Source organism: Oryx dammah, unplaced genomic scaffold, assembly GCF_014754425.2.
Source record: "Oryx dammah isolate SB20612 unplaced genomic scaffold, SCBI_Odam_1.1 HiC_scaffold_23, whole genome shotgun sequence".
In the NCBI taxonomy this organism is placed as follows: Eukaryota; Metazoa; Chordata; class Mammalia; order Artiodactyla; family Bovidae; genus Oryx; species Oryx dammah.
Window position 1 is genome coordinate 120,456,754 of NW_024070207.1, and position 16,567 is coordinate 120,473,320.

At 43.6% G+C, this 16,567-nt stretch overlaps 1 protein-coding gene across 4 annotated transcripts in view; it reads right to left on the bottom strand.

Moving 5' to 3' along the window:
- Nucleotides 1-3,989: 3,989 nt before the first annotated feature.
- The window catches only part of OFD1 (OFD1 centriole and centriolar satellite protein), a 59,041-nt gene continuing 46,463 nt past the window's right edge, over nucleotides 3,990-16,567 (bottom strand). For 3 of the 4 annotated variants that reach the window (XM_040266444.1, XM_040266443.1, XM_040266445.1), the window contains 8 exons: nucleotides 15,126-15,728; nucleotides 14,539-14,659; nucleotides 12,976-13,076; nucleotides 8,124-8,243; nucleotides 5,682-5,839; nucleotides 5,038-5,196; nucleotides 4,426-4,496; nucleotides 3,998-4,137 (listed from right to left, as the gene is read on the bottom strand). In XM_040266444.1, the coding sequence (XP_040122378.1) occupies nucleotides 4,095-4,137; nucleotides 4,426-4,496; nucleotides 5,038-5,196; nucleotides 5,682-5,839; nucleotides 8,124-8,243; nucleotides 12,976-13,076; nucleotides 14,539-14,659; nucleotides 15,126-15,728 (1,376 nt within the window). In that variant the 3' untranslated portion in view covers nucleotides 3,998-4,094. Of the gene's footprint in view, nucleotides 4,138-4,425; nucleotides 4,497-5,037; nucleotides 5,197-5,681; nucleotides 5,840-8,123; nucleotides 8,244-12,975; nucleotides 13,077-14,538; nucleotides 14,660-15,125; nucleotides 15,729-16,567 lie in introns of all 4 variants that reach the window. The other variant, XM_040266442.1, reaches the window with a different exon arrangement.

Below are 16,567 nucleotides of genomic sequence, written 5' to 3' on the forward strand. Positions count from 1 at the left end.
AAATCACCAAACAAATCACATAGTTGAAGAATAACTAGAAAATTCAACAGATGGGTTCAACAGCAGACTAAACAAATGGGTAAGCAAATTTGAAGACAGTCACTGGAATTTATCCAGTTAGAGGAGCAAATAGGAAAAAAATGAAAAAGAATTAAGATAATTTAAGGGACTTAAAGGACACCATCAGGTAAACCAACTATATACATTATAGAGGTCAATGAAGGAGACAAGAAAGGGGCAGAAAATTTCTTGAAACAAATAATGGCTGGAAACTTCCCTAAAATGGGGAAAGAAATATTCAGATCCACAAAGTCCATAGCGTTCCAAAAAAAAAAAAGGAATCCAAAGAGATATGAACACTGAAACACAATATTTTGTTTGTCTGTTTGGCTGACTAGGGACTGAACCTGCAGTGGAAGCATGAAGTCTTAACCTCTGGACTTCCAGAGAAGTCCCCAAGATACATTAATTTTGAATTATCAAAAGCTACAGACTAGGAAAGAATCTGAAAAACCAAGAGAAAAACAACTTGATACATTTAAGGGAATACCTGGAAGACAACCAGCAGAAACTGTGCAAGCCAGAGGATATTGAAATGATGTATTCAAACTGTTCAAAGAGAAAAACTTCCAAGCAAGGATACTATACCCAGTTAAGCTGTGCCTCACAACTAAAGTTGAGAGAGATTTTCCAACAAGCAAAAGCTAAAGGGAGTTCATCACCACCAGAGCAGTCTTACAAGAAATGTTAAAAAAAAAGTTCAAGCTAAAATGAAAAGATGCTAATTAGTGACAGAAAACCTATGAAAGTACAAAACTCACTGGTAAATATAAAGTCAAAATACTCTAATGTTGTAATGATGGTAGGTAAATCCCTTGAAACTCTAGCATAAAAATTAAAACACAAAAGGATTGAAAATAACTATAATTTGTCAGTGGATACATGATGTAAAAAGATATAAATTGTGACATCAAATACAAAATGGGAAGAAGTCTATAAATGTACAGCCTTTGTATATGTTCAAAATTAAGTTATCAGGTTAAACTGTTATAAATGTATTATGTAATCCCCAGGGTAACAGCAAAGTGAAAAGCTATAGAAGATACACAAAAGATAAATCTACATATAACAACAGAAAACCATCAAATCACAAAGAACACAAGAAGAAAAAAACAAATGAATACAAAACAATAAAAAAATTTAACAAAATGTCAAAAGTTAACATACCTATCAAAAATTACTTTAAAGGGACTCTGAAAAACAGAATGAACTGAATCACTTTTCTGTATACTTGAAACTAACATAACATTGTACAGTAACTTTACTTCAATTAAAATAGACAAATGGATTAAAAAAAAACAAAAAACAAAACAAAAATAATGCTGCTCACAAGAGACTCACTCTAGCTTTAAGGACAAACCAGATTGAAAATGAAGGGAGAAGACAGCTGGCAACTCATAAGCAGGATGCATCTGGATGGCCGGGCAGATACTTGTTGCTGGTCCCGATCTTCCTGGTGCACATTTCTCCACTTGGGGCTGACTGAGAAGCTGGCAAGATTATTTCTGAATGTCCCTGGATGGGGTATGACTGCTGCATAGGGGACAGATTCCTCCCTCCCCAACACACCTCCTGACCCATGCTTGGCTGATTCCGGGGACTGGAGTTCACTTCCAAGTTTCACCGTAGGTCAGCCTCAGCCAGCCCAAGGATGTTGAGCAATTGTCACCATCACCCTCGGTCAGTATCACACTTTGTGCATGCATGAAGAAAGTTTCCCTTTGTCCCCCCGTCACTGCCACCACAACAAAAGAACAGCCAAATGACACAAATAAAAACATAGTAATATTGAAAAAAATTCTTTAAAAAGCGAACAAATTCTATGCAAATAGAAGCCAAAAGAAAGCAGAGGTGCTCTACTTTTATCATACAAAGTAAACTTTAAGCCACAGACTGTAACAATACACAAAGGAGGTCATAATGTAATGATATAGAGGTCAGTTCAGCAAAACATGTAACATTTGTAAATATTTATGCAACCAATATAAAAGCACCTATATTACAAAGTACAGTAATCAAAACAGTATGGTACTGGCATAAAAACACACACATAGATCAACAGAACAGAATATGGAACCCAGAAATAAACCTATGTATATATGGTCAACTGATTTCCAACAAAGGAGCCAAGACTATGTAAGAGGGAAAGAACAGTCTCATCAATAAGTGGTGTTGGGAAAATTGTATAGGCATATGCAAAACAATGAAACCTGACCCCTATCTCACACCACACACAAAAATCAACACAAAATGGATTAAAGACTTGAAGACATAAGACCTGAAACCATAAAATTCCTAGAAGAAAACATACAGGGTAAACACTGGTTTTGATGAGGACTCTGATTTCACAGCAAAAAGAAAAACAAACAAATGAGAAATCAAACTTTTGCACAGCAAAGAAAATAATCAACAAAATGAAATGGTAATCTATATAGTGGAATATTTGCAAACCATGTTTCTGATAAGGGGATAATATTCAAAATATATAAAGAACTCCAATAACTCAATCCAACAACTCCAACTCTCACATCCATACATGACTACTGGAAAAACCATAGCTTTGACTAGATGGACCTTTATTGGCAAAGTAACATCTCTGCTTTTTAATATGCTGTCTAGGTTGGTCATAGCTTTTCTTCCAAGGAGCAAGTGTCTTTTAATTTCATGGCTGCAGTCACCATTTGCAGTGATTATGGAGCCCAAGAAAATAAAGTCTGTCACTGTTTCCATTATCTCCCCATCTATCTGCCATGAAGTGATGGGACTGGATGCCATGATCTTAGTCTTCTGAATGTTGAGTTTTCAGCTAGCTTTTCACTCTCCTCTTTCACCTTCGTTAAGAGTCTCTTTAGTTCCTCTTTGCTTTCTAAGCCATAAGAGTGGTATCATCTGCACATCAGAGGTTACTGATATTTCTCCTTACAATCTTGATTCCATCTTGTGATTCATCCACCCTGGCATTTCACATCATGTACTCTGCATATAAGTTAAATAAGCTGGGTGACAATATACAGCCTTGACGTACTCCATTCCCTGATTCTGAAGCAGTCTGTTGTCCCATGTCTGGTTCTAACTGTTGCTTCTTGACCTGCATAGAGTCCTCAGGAGGCAGGTAAGGTATTCTGGTATTTTCATCTCTTTAAGAATTTTCCACAGTTTGTTGTGATCCACACAGTCAAAGGCTAAAGTAGAAGCAGATGAAGCAGAAGTATTTCTGGAATTCTCTTGCTTTTTCTATGATCCAACGGATGTTGGGGCAATTTGATCTCTGGTTCTTCTGCCTTTTCTAAATCCAGCTTGCACATCTGGAAGTTCCTGGTTCACGTACTGTTGAAGTCTAGCTTGGAGGATTTTGAGCTAGCATGTGAAATGAGTGCAACTGTGCAGTAGTTTGATCATTAAAAGCCTAAGGAATAATAAACACCCCCAAATCTCCTTCCTGTTTCAGTATGGAACTTAATGGCCAAACAAGCAACACCAGCAAAGACAACTAGCTCAATCTGAATATGTAAAGGGGAAGGAATACTCTAGGGTTTCACTGGAAAGACAGAGTAGATAGACCCTGCCTGTGTTATGCTCTGGGTGACCACTGGTTAGCACTGAAACTCTAGAATAGAAAGATATGTGTTTGTATTTTCAGAGACAAACCATAAGGAGAATGCCAGGGAAGATGGCCTCCTGTTTGACAGGTGGGAACCCAACACTTAAGAGGAAAGGACACAACTGAAAGTTTGAAAAGGGAGGCCTAGAACTTGACCGATAAGATAAGTTCTCAATAAGATATAACCTAAGACAAAAATGGAGAAAAAAATTAGCTCATTTCAGTGTAATGAAAGGCCTAAGAATGAGAAACCCTGAAGAGGTGTCACTTGACTAGATTATTTTTCATTTATACACTAGTAGCAAACAGAACCTAGGGAAAAAAAAAACACACTGTATTGCACATGATTTTTATTAAGCAGTTTGTCTCATTACAGAGAACTCACAGGCCGTTAGTTATGATATTGGAGTAAGAAGCTGGGCAGCCAACACGGTTACCAAATGTCATCTGGTTCCTCATGAGAAAAGGCCGCAAAACTAAATTAGGAAAAGACAAAAATTTTTTTAATCTGTTATATTCTTGTCAAGTTTATTATGTGATCTCTATCATGTTCTCATTCCTTTCCTGTGGGGTTTCTGCCCTTGGTCACAATTTTTATCAGTAATTTGACAGGTTAATAAAATGCAATAGATTTTTTTTAAGTCAGTCATTTTGACTGATTCAGTTACAGGCAGACTCAAATATCTGAACGCTTCCCTAGCTGAGAATGAACCAGCAATATGATAAATGGTTTGCATAAGAACACAATGCTGGGGACACCATACCTTTTGTCTTTAGTGTCACTAGACGGCAGCGTGTCCAACTGTGAGCTCTCTTGGACCACCTTTTTGGAACTCTAACACAAACAGGAGCAGGGGAGAGGAATTTTGCAATTAGATGTATATTTATATTCCATTTTATTTAAAACTTTATGATTTCTGTAAGAACTGTTTTTGAAATATATAAGTAGCTGAGTCTATAAAAGCAGTGACTTTTAAACATGACATTCAGCAAGCACATCAGAATAAGCTACCTGGAAGGTATTCTCAACATAGTACATTAGACTTAGATAAAATATTACTGTCTCAGGACTAACTCATTCATTATTCATAGAACTTTCATTTTATTTATTTCTTGTTCTGAAAATAATAAGATATCCCAACTTTTACAAACTTTGACAAATCAAAACTTCTTCAATCTTTTACTCAAACAAAAGCCATGATTTGTCAGGAGTGCCAGATATTGAGAAGGCTGGAGCTCTATGTGACCTTCAGATTTTCTATGCTTTTCCCTTTGTCTCCAGTAGAGATGGCAGATCTTTACCACAAGGTTTTCAAGTAAACCACAGAAGCCCTCAGCACTCCCCACCCACAGACGTCAGTCCACAGCATCAGCACCTTATCCGTGGTGTCCTCGTCTGGATTCTGTTGCATGATTTTCATGTATTTCTCTAAAGGATTTTCACCACAAACAGATTTAGATTTGTCTTTCATTTCCTGAACACTTGAGTCGTATTCTTTTTCAATTTCCAACTTCAATGATTGTTCAATTAGCCTCTGAAACAGATGGGTACCAGAATAGGAACTATACATCTTTTAGAACTTCTAAGGGTTGAGAAACACACAGTAATGTAATCCTGATCCTTTACCTACAACCTGCATGCCAGATAATTGTTTTTTAATTGAAGTCACTGCTACCATCAAAGGGGCACAAGTGAAGTGGCCTGAGTAATCTGTCTGGGACCAGCCTAAGGGCCAGGAGCACATCAAAGTAAAGAGGACAGGGGAGCCCTGAAGCAAGAGGCTCTTTTTTTAACCTCATTTACAATGAGAAAATCAACCGCAAAACAAGGTCCTCCTCATTCATGAGCCTGTTGCGAGGCCCAAATGAGGATGCATGGGACTGGGCTGGCCCTGCTACCCTGAGCCAGAAGGCCTGTGTGCTCCACAGCTCTCCTCAGGCCGCCCAGGGCTGGTTCACATCCCCGCTCCTCCTAGGACTTGGAGACCCAGGGGGCTCCCTCTCCCACCAGCATCACTACCCTTTGCAGATCCAGCTTTTCGAGTTTTTGCCGCTCCCTCTGCAGAGTTTCCCGCCACTTGCTCTGCCTCTGCTCTTCTCCCTGCCTTTGTTCCCTGGCCTGCTGTTCTCGGAGTTTTTCTTCTTCCTTCTGTTCTCCGAGTGATTTCTGGTTGACACCTAATGGGACAGAAAATAAAGAACAAATAGCTTCCACAGCAGCAGATTTTTCAGACAAACGCGGGATGGGTACACAGGGGTCTTGCCAAGCCCCAGGGAGACAGTGTGATTGTCAGCCACCTCTGCTGGCCTCCAAGCCCTCAGCCCCAAACCTGGCAGCGCATCCCGCCCACCTCTCAACTGTGTCCCCATCCCCTCCTTCCTTGCCGAGGGGAGCCCTGTATTTCTGCCTCTGCATCTGCTTCTGAGCCCACCAGATCCTTAACATTCTGACCCGATCATTCGTCCCCATTTATTCACACAGCATTCTGGTCACTACCCCCATCCTACTTCCACAGGGGTACAAGAGTCTCCTGCCCAGAGCAAGACAAAACCACCAACCACCCTCCCCTCTCCGCTCAGGCCACCTGGCCATCACTCCATCCCCTCCAGGCGGATCCCTCCCTGGGGTTTGGGGTTGCCTCTGTCCCCATCATCCCCCACGTTTTCTCTTGTCCCTTTCTGGCCTCACACCGATGCTTCTATGGGACGGTTCCCTGCCATCTGCACGTGGCAATCCTACAACGCTGGCTTCCTTTGCCGAGCTCACTCTACGCTCTGTCCACCAACCTCCAGGGCTTCGGGCTCCCACCTCTCCTCATCCTGCTGCTGCAGTGAGGGTCCTGACCACCCTTCACCCAGAGCGCCAACACCACAGTCTCTGCAGTCCCTGACACCAGTCTCTCAGCCTTCAAGCCAGTATGCTTCCTTAGCACCAGTCACCTCCTGAAGAGAAGGGAGGACGCACTGAGCACTGTCTCCGCTCCGGTAGAGTCCAGACTGCGGCAGCCGAGGCCCCGACAAGCGGTTTTTTCCTATCAGACTGACTTCCTCCACCATCACCGTCTCTTGCACGTCTGACCTCCACAAACCCCCTCCCAGCACGTTCACTGTTGTCTGACTCCAGCTGCTTTTCTCGCCCCCGCCTTTGCTCCCACAGTCTCCCCAGCTGGGCGTGCTCCCTCCTCATCTCTCCCCGGAAACCCCCTCCTAACCCTAGCGCCCCCAGTGCCCCCTCTCCAGTGCCTGCCTTGGACACAATGGTATGTGTCTATTTTCTGTTCCTTCTGGGCGTGGCCCAGGCTTCATTTGCTGACTCCTGAGAGCCCATAGCACAAGTCCCTGTGCCTCGTGGTTGAATTACCTTCCAATCCCGCTGATGCTTATGCAGACTTTTCTCCTCCAGCCCTGGCTGAAAAACCTCATCTCTGAACCGCCCCCACCCCCCGACCCCAACAGTGTGGAGAAACACAAATTCTCTAGTTCACCCTGAATCTCTGTGCCGGGCCCTGGTTCCACATTACCCACGGGAGACAACACAGGCTTGTCTGGCCCTTGATCCTGGCCATGAACCTGACTACTGGAGGCAGCCAGTACTCACTTCCACGGGCAGAAAGGCAATCTTCTGCTCATTCCTAGGGGAGGAGGGTCACTCCTGAATGGTGCAGCCACACTTTTGAATACTCATTTTAGAAGACCTTATTATACCATCTAGTACCTCTCAGAGGCAGAACACCTATTTCCTCAGTTGGTTTCTCTTACTCTGTTATTTCTATTACCATCTCCTCCAGATGGCTGCCACCATCCCTACTGAGTAGACTGGGGCTCCTTGGTGATGGCTTGCTGACTATCCCCTCCTCCACAACCCACCAACCCTGAGATGCTCCACAAATCAGGGGCTGCTTGACTGCAGGATGCCCAGCCCCCAGGAAAGTGCCTGGCATAAAAAAAGCTCTTGATCAAGCCATCCTGAATGGATGTTTTCCACAGTGATTTACGCTGGACTCAGCAAAATCAACCCTCTCACAATCTTTCTTCTGTCAGCAATTCCTCCTGTTCCCGAGTACGTGACTTCACACTGCCTACGAGAGGCTTTGCACAGCTTTGGGGGAGGATGGTTTTACTAGTAGGTGGTTTTACTTGAAGAAGGGTGTGTACGAGGCTTCAATGCTTTGGTCCCAGGGGAGAAAAGGACCTGTCCACTGGCCAAGGCCAGAACCACTTCCACATGCTGGTAAGGGAAGGGGGAGCCTGCAGAAGAGACGGGGAGAGAAAGTGGGCCAGACAGGATGGAGGGGTATAATTACCACTTTTCCTTCAATGTCATCACTGTTTTGAAGACTGAAATATAACAGGTTAACCATCCTAATTTTTTAAGGTATGAAGGAAGCAAACAGATAGAAAGAAAACAATATTAAATGTTATTATTGACATACCTCGTTAGTTAGAACAGAGGAAAACTCACCCGGGTACTGAAAGGAGATGGGCCTGGTGGGCACAGGGGCTGCAGCGCCATCCACGTGAGGCATGTCACCAGCATGATGGAGGCCCTCTCTCTCGAATTGCCTTGGCACACTCCATCCATCTATAAGAAGTGCAAGTGAGTCTCCCCAGCCCTCAGCAGCAGCAAGAGAAGAGAGGGTGGGGACAACCACTTCTGCACACTGAAGTTTCAGACAAAGCAACTGGGCCAGCCCTTTCCTTACAGGGTTCCAGGAGCTCACTGGGGCCACTCACCAATGTATCTGCTTCTCAAAGGGTTCTTAGGAGGTTCATTTACAAATTTGACTTGTTACTCAGCAGGGAAATCAGTCTAGTGACAGCAGAATTCATCTGGCTTGGTGAAAAGCATCTGAATTCTATTTCAATAGCAGTGATTTAACAAAGTTACTGAAGTTGGTTCAAAGATTTCATAAAATATACTAAGCCCTTTCACTTCTCTGTTCAAAGTACTAGACATTCAGACTTGAGGATGAAGCTCTCAAGGCAAAACAATAGGTTAACACACAAATGTAAAGACTTTCTGTGGGATGGGATCAAGATGGTGGAGGAGTAGGTCGTGGAGCTCTCCTTCTCCCACAAACACATCTGCATGTGGAATGATTCTCACTACTATGAAAAACGTCAATTAAACACTGGCAGAACACCTCAGACTTAAACAGAAGGGTAAGAAAAACTCTAGGTAACTGGGTAGGATGAAAGAAAAAAAAAAAAAAAGGAAGGAATTGGGAGGGCACCTGCACCCGTGGGAGGGAGCTGTGAAAAAGGAAAGGTTTCCACACCCTGCAAGCTGAGGCTCAGCCTTCAGAGGTCAGAACCTGGGAGACAGCCTGAGGGGCTACAGTGTGGTGCGCCACAACCAAGGGAGTACAGCAAGAAGCCTGGATCAGCCAGGTTGTTCATGGGGTCACAAAGAGTTGCACACGACTTAGTGACTGAACAACAACTGATGGACACCTAGGTTGTTTCAAGTTTCTGGCTATTATGAATAAAGCTTCTACAGCCAAAAACAAAAAAAGACTTGGTAAGCCAGAAAGAACCTCAGAGCTGGTTGACACTACATTCAAATTGTTTAGTGAAGTAGTAGGCTCACATTCCAATTGTTTAGTGAAGTAGTAGGCTCCGAGGTAGAACAATCTAAGGCAGGACCAAAGCCAGGACAACAATTTCTAGTCTCTGAAGCTAATACTCTTTAATCTCCATTCTGTAACTAAGGAAGGTTTTTCTAAATCTGGGGCAATTGATGCAATCATTTTAATTCAAAGAAAAGTCACTTAACGTGTTCACGTTCCATAAAGTGGGGGGGGGCAAATTTTAAGAAGTCACTTATTTTAAATCTGAGGCAATCCTAACCTTCACAAAATAAGGATTTATTTACAGGCTTCATTTACCCCATGAGCAGTATGGAAAGGCAAAAAGATATGACACTGAAAGATGAACTGCCCAGGTCGGTAGGTCATGGAGCCCAATATGCTACTGGAGAAGAATGGAGAAATAACTCTACAAAGAATGAAGTGACAGGGTCAAAGCAAAAACAACACCCAGTTGTGCACATGACTGGTGATGGAAGTAAAGTCTGATGTTGTAAAGAACAATACTGCATAGGAACCTGGAATGTAAGGTCCATGAATCAAGGTAAATTGGAAGTGATCAAACAGGAGATGGCAAGGGTGAACACTGACATTTTAGGAATCAGTTAACTAAAATGGACTGGAATGGGCAAATTTAATTCAAATGACCATTATATTTACTACTGTGGGCAAGAATCCCTTAGAAGAAACAGAGTAGCCATCACAGTCGACAAGAGTCTGAAATGCTGTACTTGGATGCAATCCTCAAAACGACAGAATGATCTCTGTTTGTTTCCAAGGCAAACCATCCAGTATCACGGTAATCCAAGTCTATGCCCCGACCAGTAATGCTGAAGAAGCTGAAGTCGAACGGTTCTATGAAGACATACAAGACCTTCTAGAACTAATACCCAAATGTCCTTTTCATTATAGGGGACTGGAATGCAAAAGTAGGAAGTGAAGAGATACCTGGAGTAACAGGGAAATTTGGCCTTGGAGTACAAGGAAGCAGGGCAAAGGCTAACAGAGTTTTGCCAAGAGAATGCACTGGTCATAGCAAATACCCTCTTCCAACAACACAAGAGAAGACTCTACACATGGACATCACCAGATGGTCAATACTGAAATCAGATTGATTATATTATTTGCTGCCAAAGATGGAGCTCTATACAGTCAGCAAAAACAAGACTGGGAGCTGACTATGGCTCAGATCATGAACTCCTTATTGCCAAATTCAGTCTTAAATTGAAGAAAGTAGGGAAAACCACTAGACCATTCAGGTATGACCTAAATCAAATCCCTTACAATTATACAGTGGAAATGACAAATAGATTCAAGGGATTAGATCTGATAGAGTGCCTGAAGAACTATGGACAGAGGTTTGTGATATTGTACAGGAGGCAGTGATCAAGACTATCCCCAAGAAAAGAAATGCAAAATGGTTGTCTGAGGAAGCCTTACAAATAGCTGAGAAAAGAAGAGAAGCTAAAGGCAAAGGAGAAAAGGAAAGATATATCCATTTGAATGCAGAGTTCCAAAGAAGAGCAAGGAGAGAAAAGCCTTCCTCACAGATCAGTGCAAAGAAATAGAGGAAAACAATAGAATGGGAAAGACTAGAGATCTCTTCAAGAAAATTAGAGATACCACAGGAAAATTTAATGCAAAGATGGGAACAATAAAGGACAAAAATGGTATGGACCTAACAGCAGAAGATATTAAGAAAAGGTGGCAAGAATACACAGAAGAACTATACAAAAAAGATCTTCATGACCCAGATAACCACGATGGTATGATCACTCACCTAGAGCTGGAATGCAAAGTCAAGTAAGCCTTAGGAAGCATCACTTTGACCAAAGCTAGTGGAGATGATGGTATTCCAGGTGAGCTATTTCAAATCCTAAAAGATAATGTTGTGAAAGTGCTGCACTCAATATGCAAGCAAATTTGGAAAACTCAGCAGTGGCCACAAGACTGGAAAAGGTCAGTTTTCACTGCAATACCAAAGAAAGGCAATACCAAAGAATGCTCAAACTACTACACAATTGTACTCATCTCACACGCTAGCAAAGTAATGCTCAAAATTCTCCAAGCCAGGCTTCAACAGTACGTGAACTGTGAGCTTCCAGATGTTCAAGCTGGATTGAGAAAAGGCAGAGGAACCAGAGATCAAATTGCCAACATCCGCTGGATCATGGAAAAAGCAAGGGAATTCCAGAAAAACATGTACTTCTGCTTTATTGACTATGCCAAAGACTTTGACTGTGTGGATCACAACAAACTGGAAAATTCTGAAAGAGATGGGAATACCGGACCACCTTACCTGCCTCCTGAGAAATCTGTATGCAGGTCAAGAAGCAACAGTTAGAACTGGACATGGAACAACGGACCAGTTCCAAATTGGGAAAGAAGTATATCAAAACTGTATATTATCACCCTGCTTATTTAACTTATATGCAGAGTACATCATGCAAAATGCCATGTTGGATGAAACACAGCTGGAATCAAGATTCCTGAGAGAAATATCAATAACCACAGATATGCAGATGACACCACCCTTATGGCAGAAAGCAAAGAGGAACTAAAGAGCTGCTTGATGAAAGTGAAAGAGGAGAGTGAAAAAGCTGGCTAAAACTCAACAATCAAAAAACTAAGATCATGGCTTCTGGTCCCATCACTTCATAGCAAATAGATGGTAAAACAATGGAAATAGTGACAGACTTTAATTTTGGGGGCTCCAAAATCACTGCAGATGGTGACTGCAGTCATGAAATTAAAAGATGCTTGCTCCTTGGAAGGAAAGTTATGAACAACCTAGACAGCATATTAAAAAGCAGAGACATTACTTTGCCAACAAAGGACCATCTAGTCAAAGCTGTGGTTTTCCAGTAGTCACATATACATATGAGAGTTGGACTACAAAGAAAGCTGAGTGCTGAAGAATTGATGCTTTTGAACTGTGGTATTGGAGAAGACTCTTGAGAGTCCCTTGGACTGCAAGGAGATCAAACCAGTCAATCCTAAAGGAAATCAATCCCAATATTCATTGGATGAACTGATGCTGAAGCTGAAGCTCCAATACTTTGGCCACCTGATGCAAAGAACTGACTCATTTGAAAAGACCCTGATGCTGGGAAAGATTGAAGGCAGGAGGACAAGAGGACAACAGAGGATGAGATGGTTGGATGGCATCACTGACTTGATGGACAATAGTTTGAGCAAGCTCCAGAAGTTGGTGATGGACAGGGAAGCCTGGCATGCTGCAGTCCATGGGGTCACAAAGAGTTGCACACAACTGAGCAACTGAACTGACAGGCTTAGCTCTGATTTGCAATTGTTGTTGTTCAATCCCTAAGTCATGTCCCGGGTCTTTGTGACCCCGTGGACTGCAGCACACCAGGCTTCCCTGTCCTTCACTATCTCCTGGAGTGTGCTCAACTCATGTCCATTGAGTGGGTGATGTCATCCAACCATCTCATCCTCTGTCGCACACTTCTCTTCCTGCCCTCAGTCTTTCCCTAACTTTGCAATTTAGTTATCCTGAAATTTTTAACAAATGGAACTGAGAACCTAAAAATCTTCATGATACAAAAACATGGCACTATATCTGTATCACTGATTTTATCAGAAAATAAAAATGTGTTACTTTGTAACTGTTTTCCATTTTGTAACAATTGGTGTTTTGCCAAAACGTTTTACATTTTGAAACAAGTTCTACATATAAAAGCAAGTATTAATATTTAAACTTACATTCAAAAGATGGTTCAAATTCCTCGTTATCCTTAAAAACTAGCTTGTCTGGATTTGAAAATTCACTTTTGTCTTGAAGTTCTGTATGTCTTTGATAAAGACTGGATGGGAAGAACAAAATTCAAGAATGTGAAGCTTTAATAATGTAAGATACAAGAGCAGAGGGTGATGAAAAGCCTTTTGTGATTTGAGAAAATGCTTCAGAAAATTAAATTTTCGTGGACACATAGTGAATAGGAGCTACTCTGCACTGGGTGCTCTCCATGCACCAGACATCATTCCAAACCATTAATATGCATTAACTCAGTCACTCTTCCACACTGCCTCATGCCATGAGTTGGGTACTACCATTGCTAATAAAGAATATCCTGGCACTCTCAAAGCTGTTCCGAGGAGGAATTTTTATTTAAAGAACTTGAAAGCTTTTTCAAAAAGCTCTTTACACCATTAGCATGAGCCAGTTGAAGATGCCACATGTCACAGTGCCCTAACTCGGCCCACATGTGTCCTGCCTCTCTTCTTGGCTTTAACACAGAAGGACCAATACGAGAAAAAATTACCTACTTTAGGACCAGACAAGCACCTGTGGTAGTTTTCTACGTTGTACAGTAGATGAACATTAACACACAGATGCCCACCAGGCCTGAGCCAAGAGAGGAGGAGTCAGAATCTCCCACCGTGGGGACTAGGCACAGGTAGAAGGCCCACCCTTGACTTGAATCTCAGCCTGCTGCCCACCCCCACCCCCAAGCTTCTTGACACCATTAGCTTGACCCCATTCTGCTTCAGTCCGTGTATCCTAGGACTAACTACTGCTTTTGAATTTATTTCAGTGATTGACACTGTGGAACCTTATTTATATTTAAATGCCTAAATATTTGTACATGACTTTTTAATGATTTACAAAACTATTTAACATTCACAGTGAATTGGCTTGCATTTGCAAATTTTTTATGTCTGTTTTATCTTTATAAACCAAGTCTATTCACAGAACTATGATGATGCTTAGTAATACCCAAATACATATACTATAGGTCTTCCCTGGTAGCTCAGTTGGTAAAGATTCCGCCTGCAATGCAAGAGACCCCGTTTCGATTCCTGGGTTGGGAAGATCCGCTGGAGAAGGGATAGGCTACCCACTCCAGTATTCTTGGGCTTCCCTTGTGGCTCAGCTGGTAAAGAATCTGCCTGCAACGCGGGAGACCTGGGTTTGATCCCTGGGTTGGGAAGATCCCCTGGAGAAGGGAAAGGCTACCCTCTCCAGTATTCTGGCCTGGAGAAGTCCATGGACTGTATAATCCATGGGGTCACAAAGAGTCAGACACGACTGAGCGACTTCCACGCATACATTATACATCAAGTTTAGCAAACAAGTAGAATGTTTTTTTCCTCCAGGCAATAATTCAAATGATTCTCAGAGATCATGCATCTTATAATATGACTGAAAATTCTATCCTGCCACGTGGTCTTTAACATCACCTAAAAATCCAGAGCCAGTCCTGGCTGAGACCACAGGAAGCTAACCACCCTCATCAGAGGCCAGGCAGAGAATGAGGTACTTACTTGGCTTTCTGCTCCAGAGGGCTGGAGAGCGAGTGCACCGAAATGTTGTGCCTGGACTCTGCAGGCAAAGGCTGCGGCTCTCTGTCAGGACAGGTGGCGGTGACAGTGGACCGGCCCAGACCTACGGGGCAGGAGGAACCAGGACAAGCACGTTACAGATTGCATGGAGAAGATGGCAGTGCAGCTTCTAGAGGTTTCTACCACTTTGAAAATGCATTTGATCATCTTTGCAAGCAGTGGGGTATGTGAAAATCATCCACAAAACTAACAATTCAGGCATGAAAATGAAACTTCAGTGATAACAGGAGAACACGTGAAACTAACCAGCAGCCAAAGGAAAGCCACAGTCACTCTAAAAACCTCCACATGCCAAGCAAAATGCCAGCACTTGACACTCCATCCTATGGCCTCCACACCACCTGTAACCTGGGGTGGGGGAGTCAGGGTTCCCCAGGAGCCCACAGTTCAGAGGCTCCCATGACTCCCAGTTTATCAGCCTCCAGCTGCACTGTTACCCAGAGAAGAGGGGGGATGAGGAGCAACCGACGCCCATCCAGAGCATCCACAGGCCTGTGTCCATAGCTCACCTTCCAGGTACGTTTCACTATGGAGGCTTCTCACTTTGGGGATTGGCGTGGAGGAAAGTCGTCCGGAGGCTGTGCTCTTGTGTGACCTTGAGGCCATGCTGCTGGGCACCTCAGACACCTCGCTCTCGTCCCTTCCATGTGGGCTCACCAGAGGCTGCTGAGAGGTGACTCTGGTGTCCACAAAAACACACCTCTCGGGAGTAGCTGCAGTGATGTTCTTGAGAGTCCCCGGCAGACATAGCAAGGATGGGCTCCTGGCTGCCAAGCGGCTCTTGGCAGGGCACCGACTGACCCTTTGTTGGTAGTTCTGGAAAGCTTTTTCCAGGTGCTCTGCTTCCTGCTCCAGCTCTCTCACCCTTACCTTAGTACTGGCTACAAACTCAAGGTCGGAATCAAGGGAACTTCCCTCTGCACTGGCATTTGGGTATTTGGGGATCCGTGGTGTAACTGGGCCTGCTGTCGCCTCCTCTTGTCTCAGAGGATTTTTCAAGAAATCCCCACTGATGTCGCCATCACGAGTCCCCACCCTGGTGCTCATTAACCCGCTGATGGAGCGATTCAGCAGAGAGTGCCCTGGGTTGCGGTACACTTCGTTCTCTAGAGCTGCAGGTCACAAACAAAGAGTGTGAGACAAGAAAGGAAGAGGTAGAGAACCAAACTGAAATGTTTCAGCAATTTTTTTGTTGAAAAATCAACTAGCACATTAAACAGTTTGTGGCATGTGATCAAGATGGTGGAGTAGTAAGATGTGAAGCTCATCTCTGCCCACAATACATCAACAATACATCTATGTGTAGAGTGATTCACACAGAATATCTACTGAACACTGGCAGAAGACCTCAGACCTCCAAAAGGGCAAGAAAATCTCCATGGAACCAGGTAGGACAAAAGTGGGGGGAAAAAAGCAAGGAAGAAGTTGGGACAGGATCTGTATCCTCAGGAGGGTGCTATAAAAGAGGCAAGGTTCCTGCACCCCATGAGATCAGCCAAGATGGAGGTGAGCTCTAGAGCCTCTGGAGGAGAACGCAGCCTCTGGTGTGCAGTAGCTGGGATGGAGAGACCTGCACAAAAGGTCAGCACCACTGCCCTGTACTCCCCAGCCAGAGACATGTATCCTCTCATGCAGGCAGGAGCTAGGTGCTGAAGCTCACACTTCAGAAATCAGACCCAGGGAGAGGGCTAGGATGGGCTGTGTGGAAACAGCCTGAAGGGGCTGGAGTCTGGAGCAGTCGCTCCTGAGGGTGTCCATGGAGGAAGCTTGGGCTGCCTTAGAGGCCAGGTGCTACTGATGGTTGGGGTGTGTGAGGGGTGGGACACACCACTGCAGCTTCTTCCACTGTGCACGCTTTCAGGTGGCATGACACGGCCTACAGGAGCTCCAAGAGGGGTCACAAGCTGCAGCAACCGCCACCTGCATGCTACAGGCTTCAGGATCAGTTCTG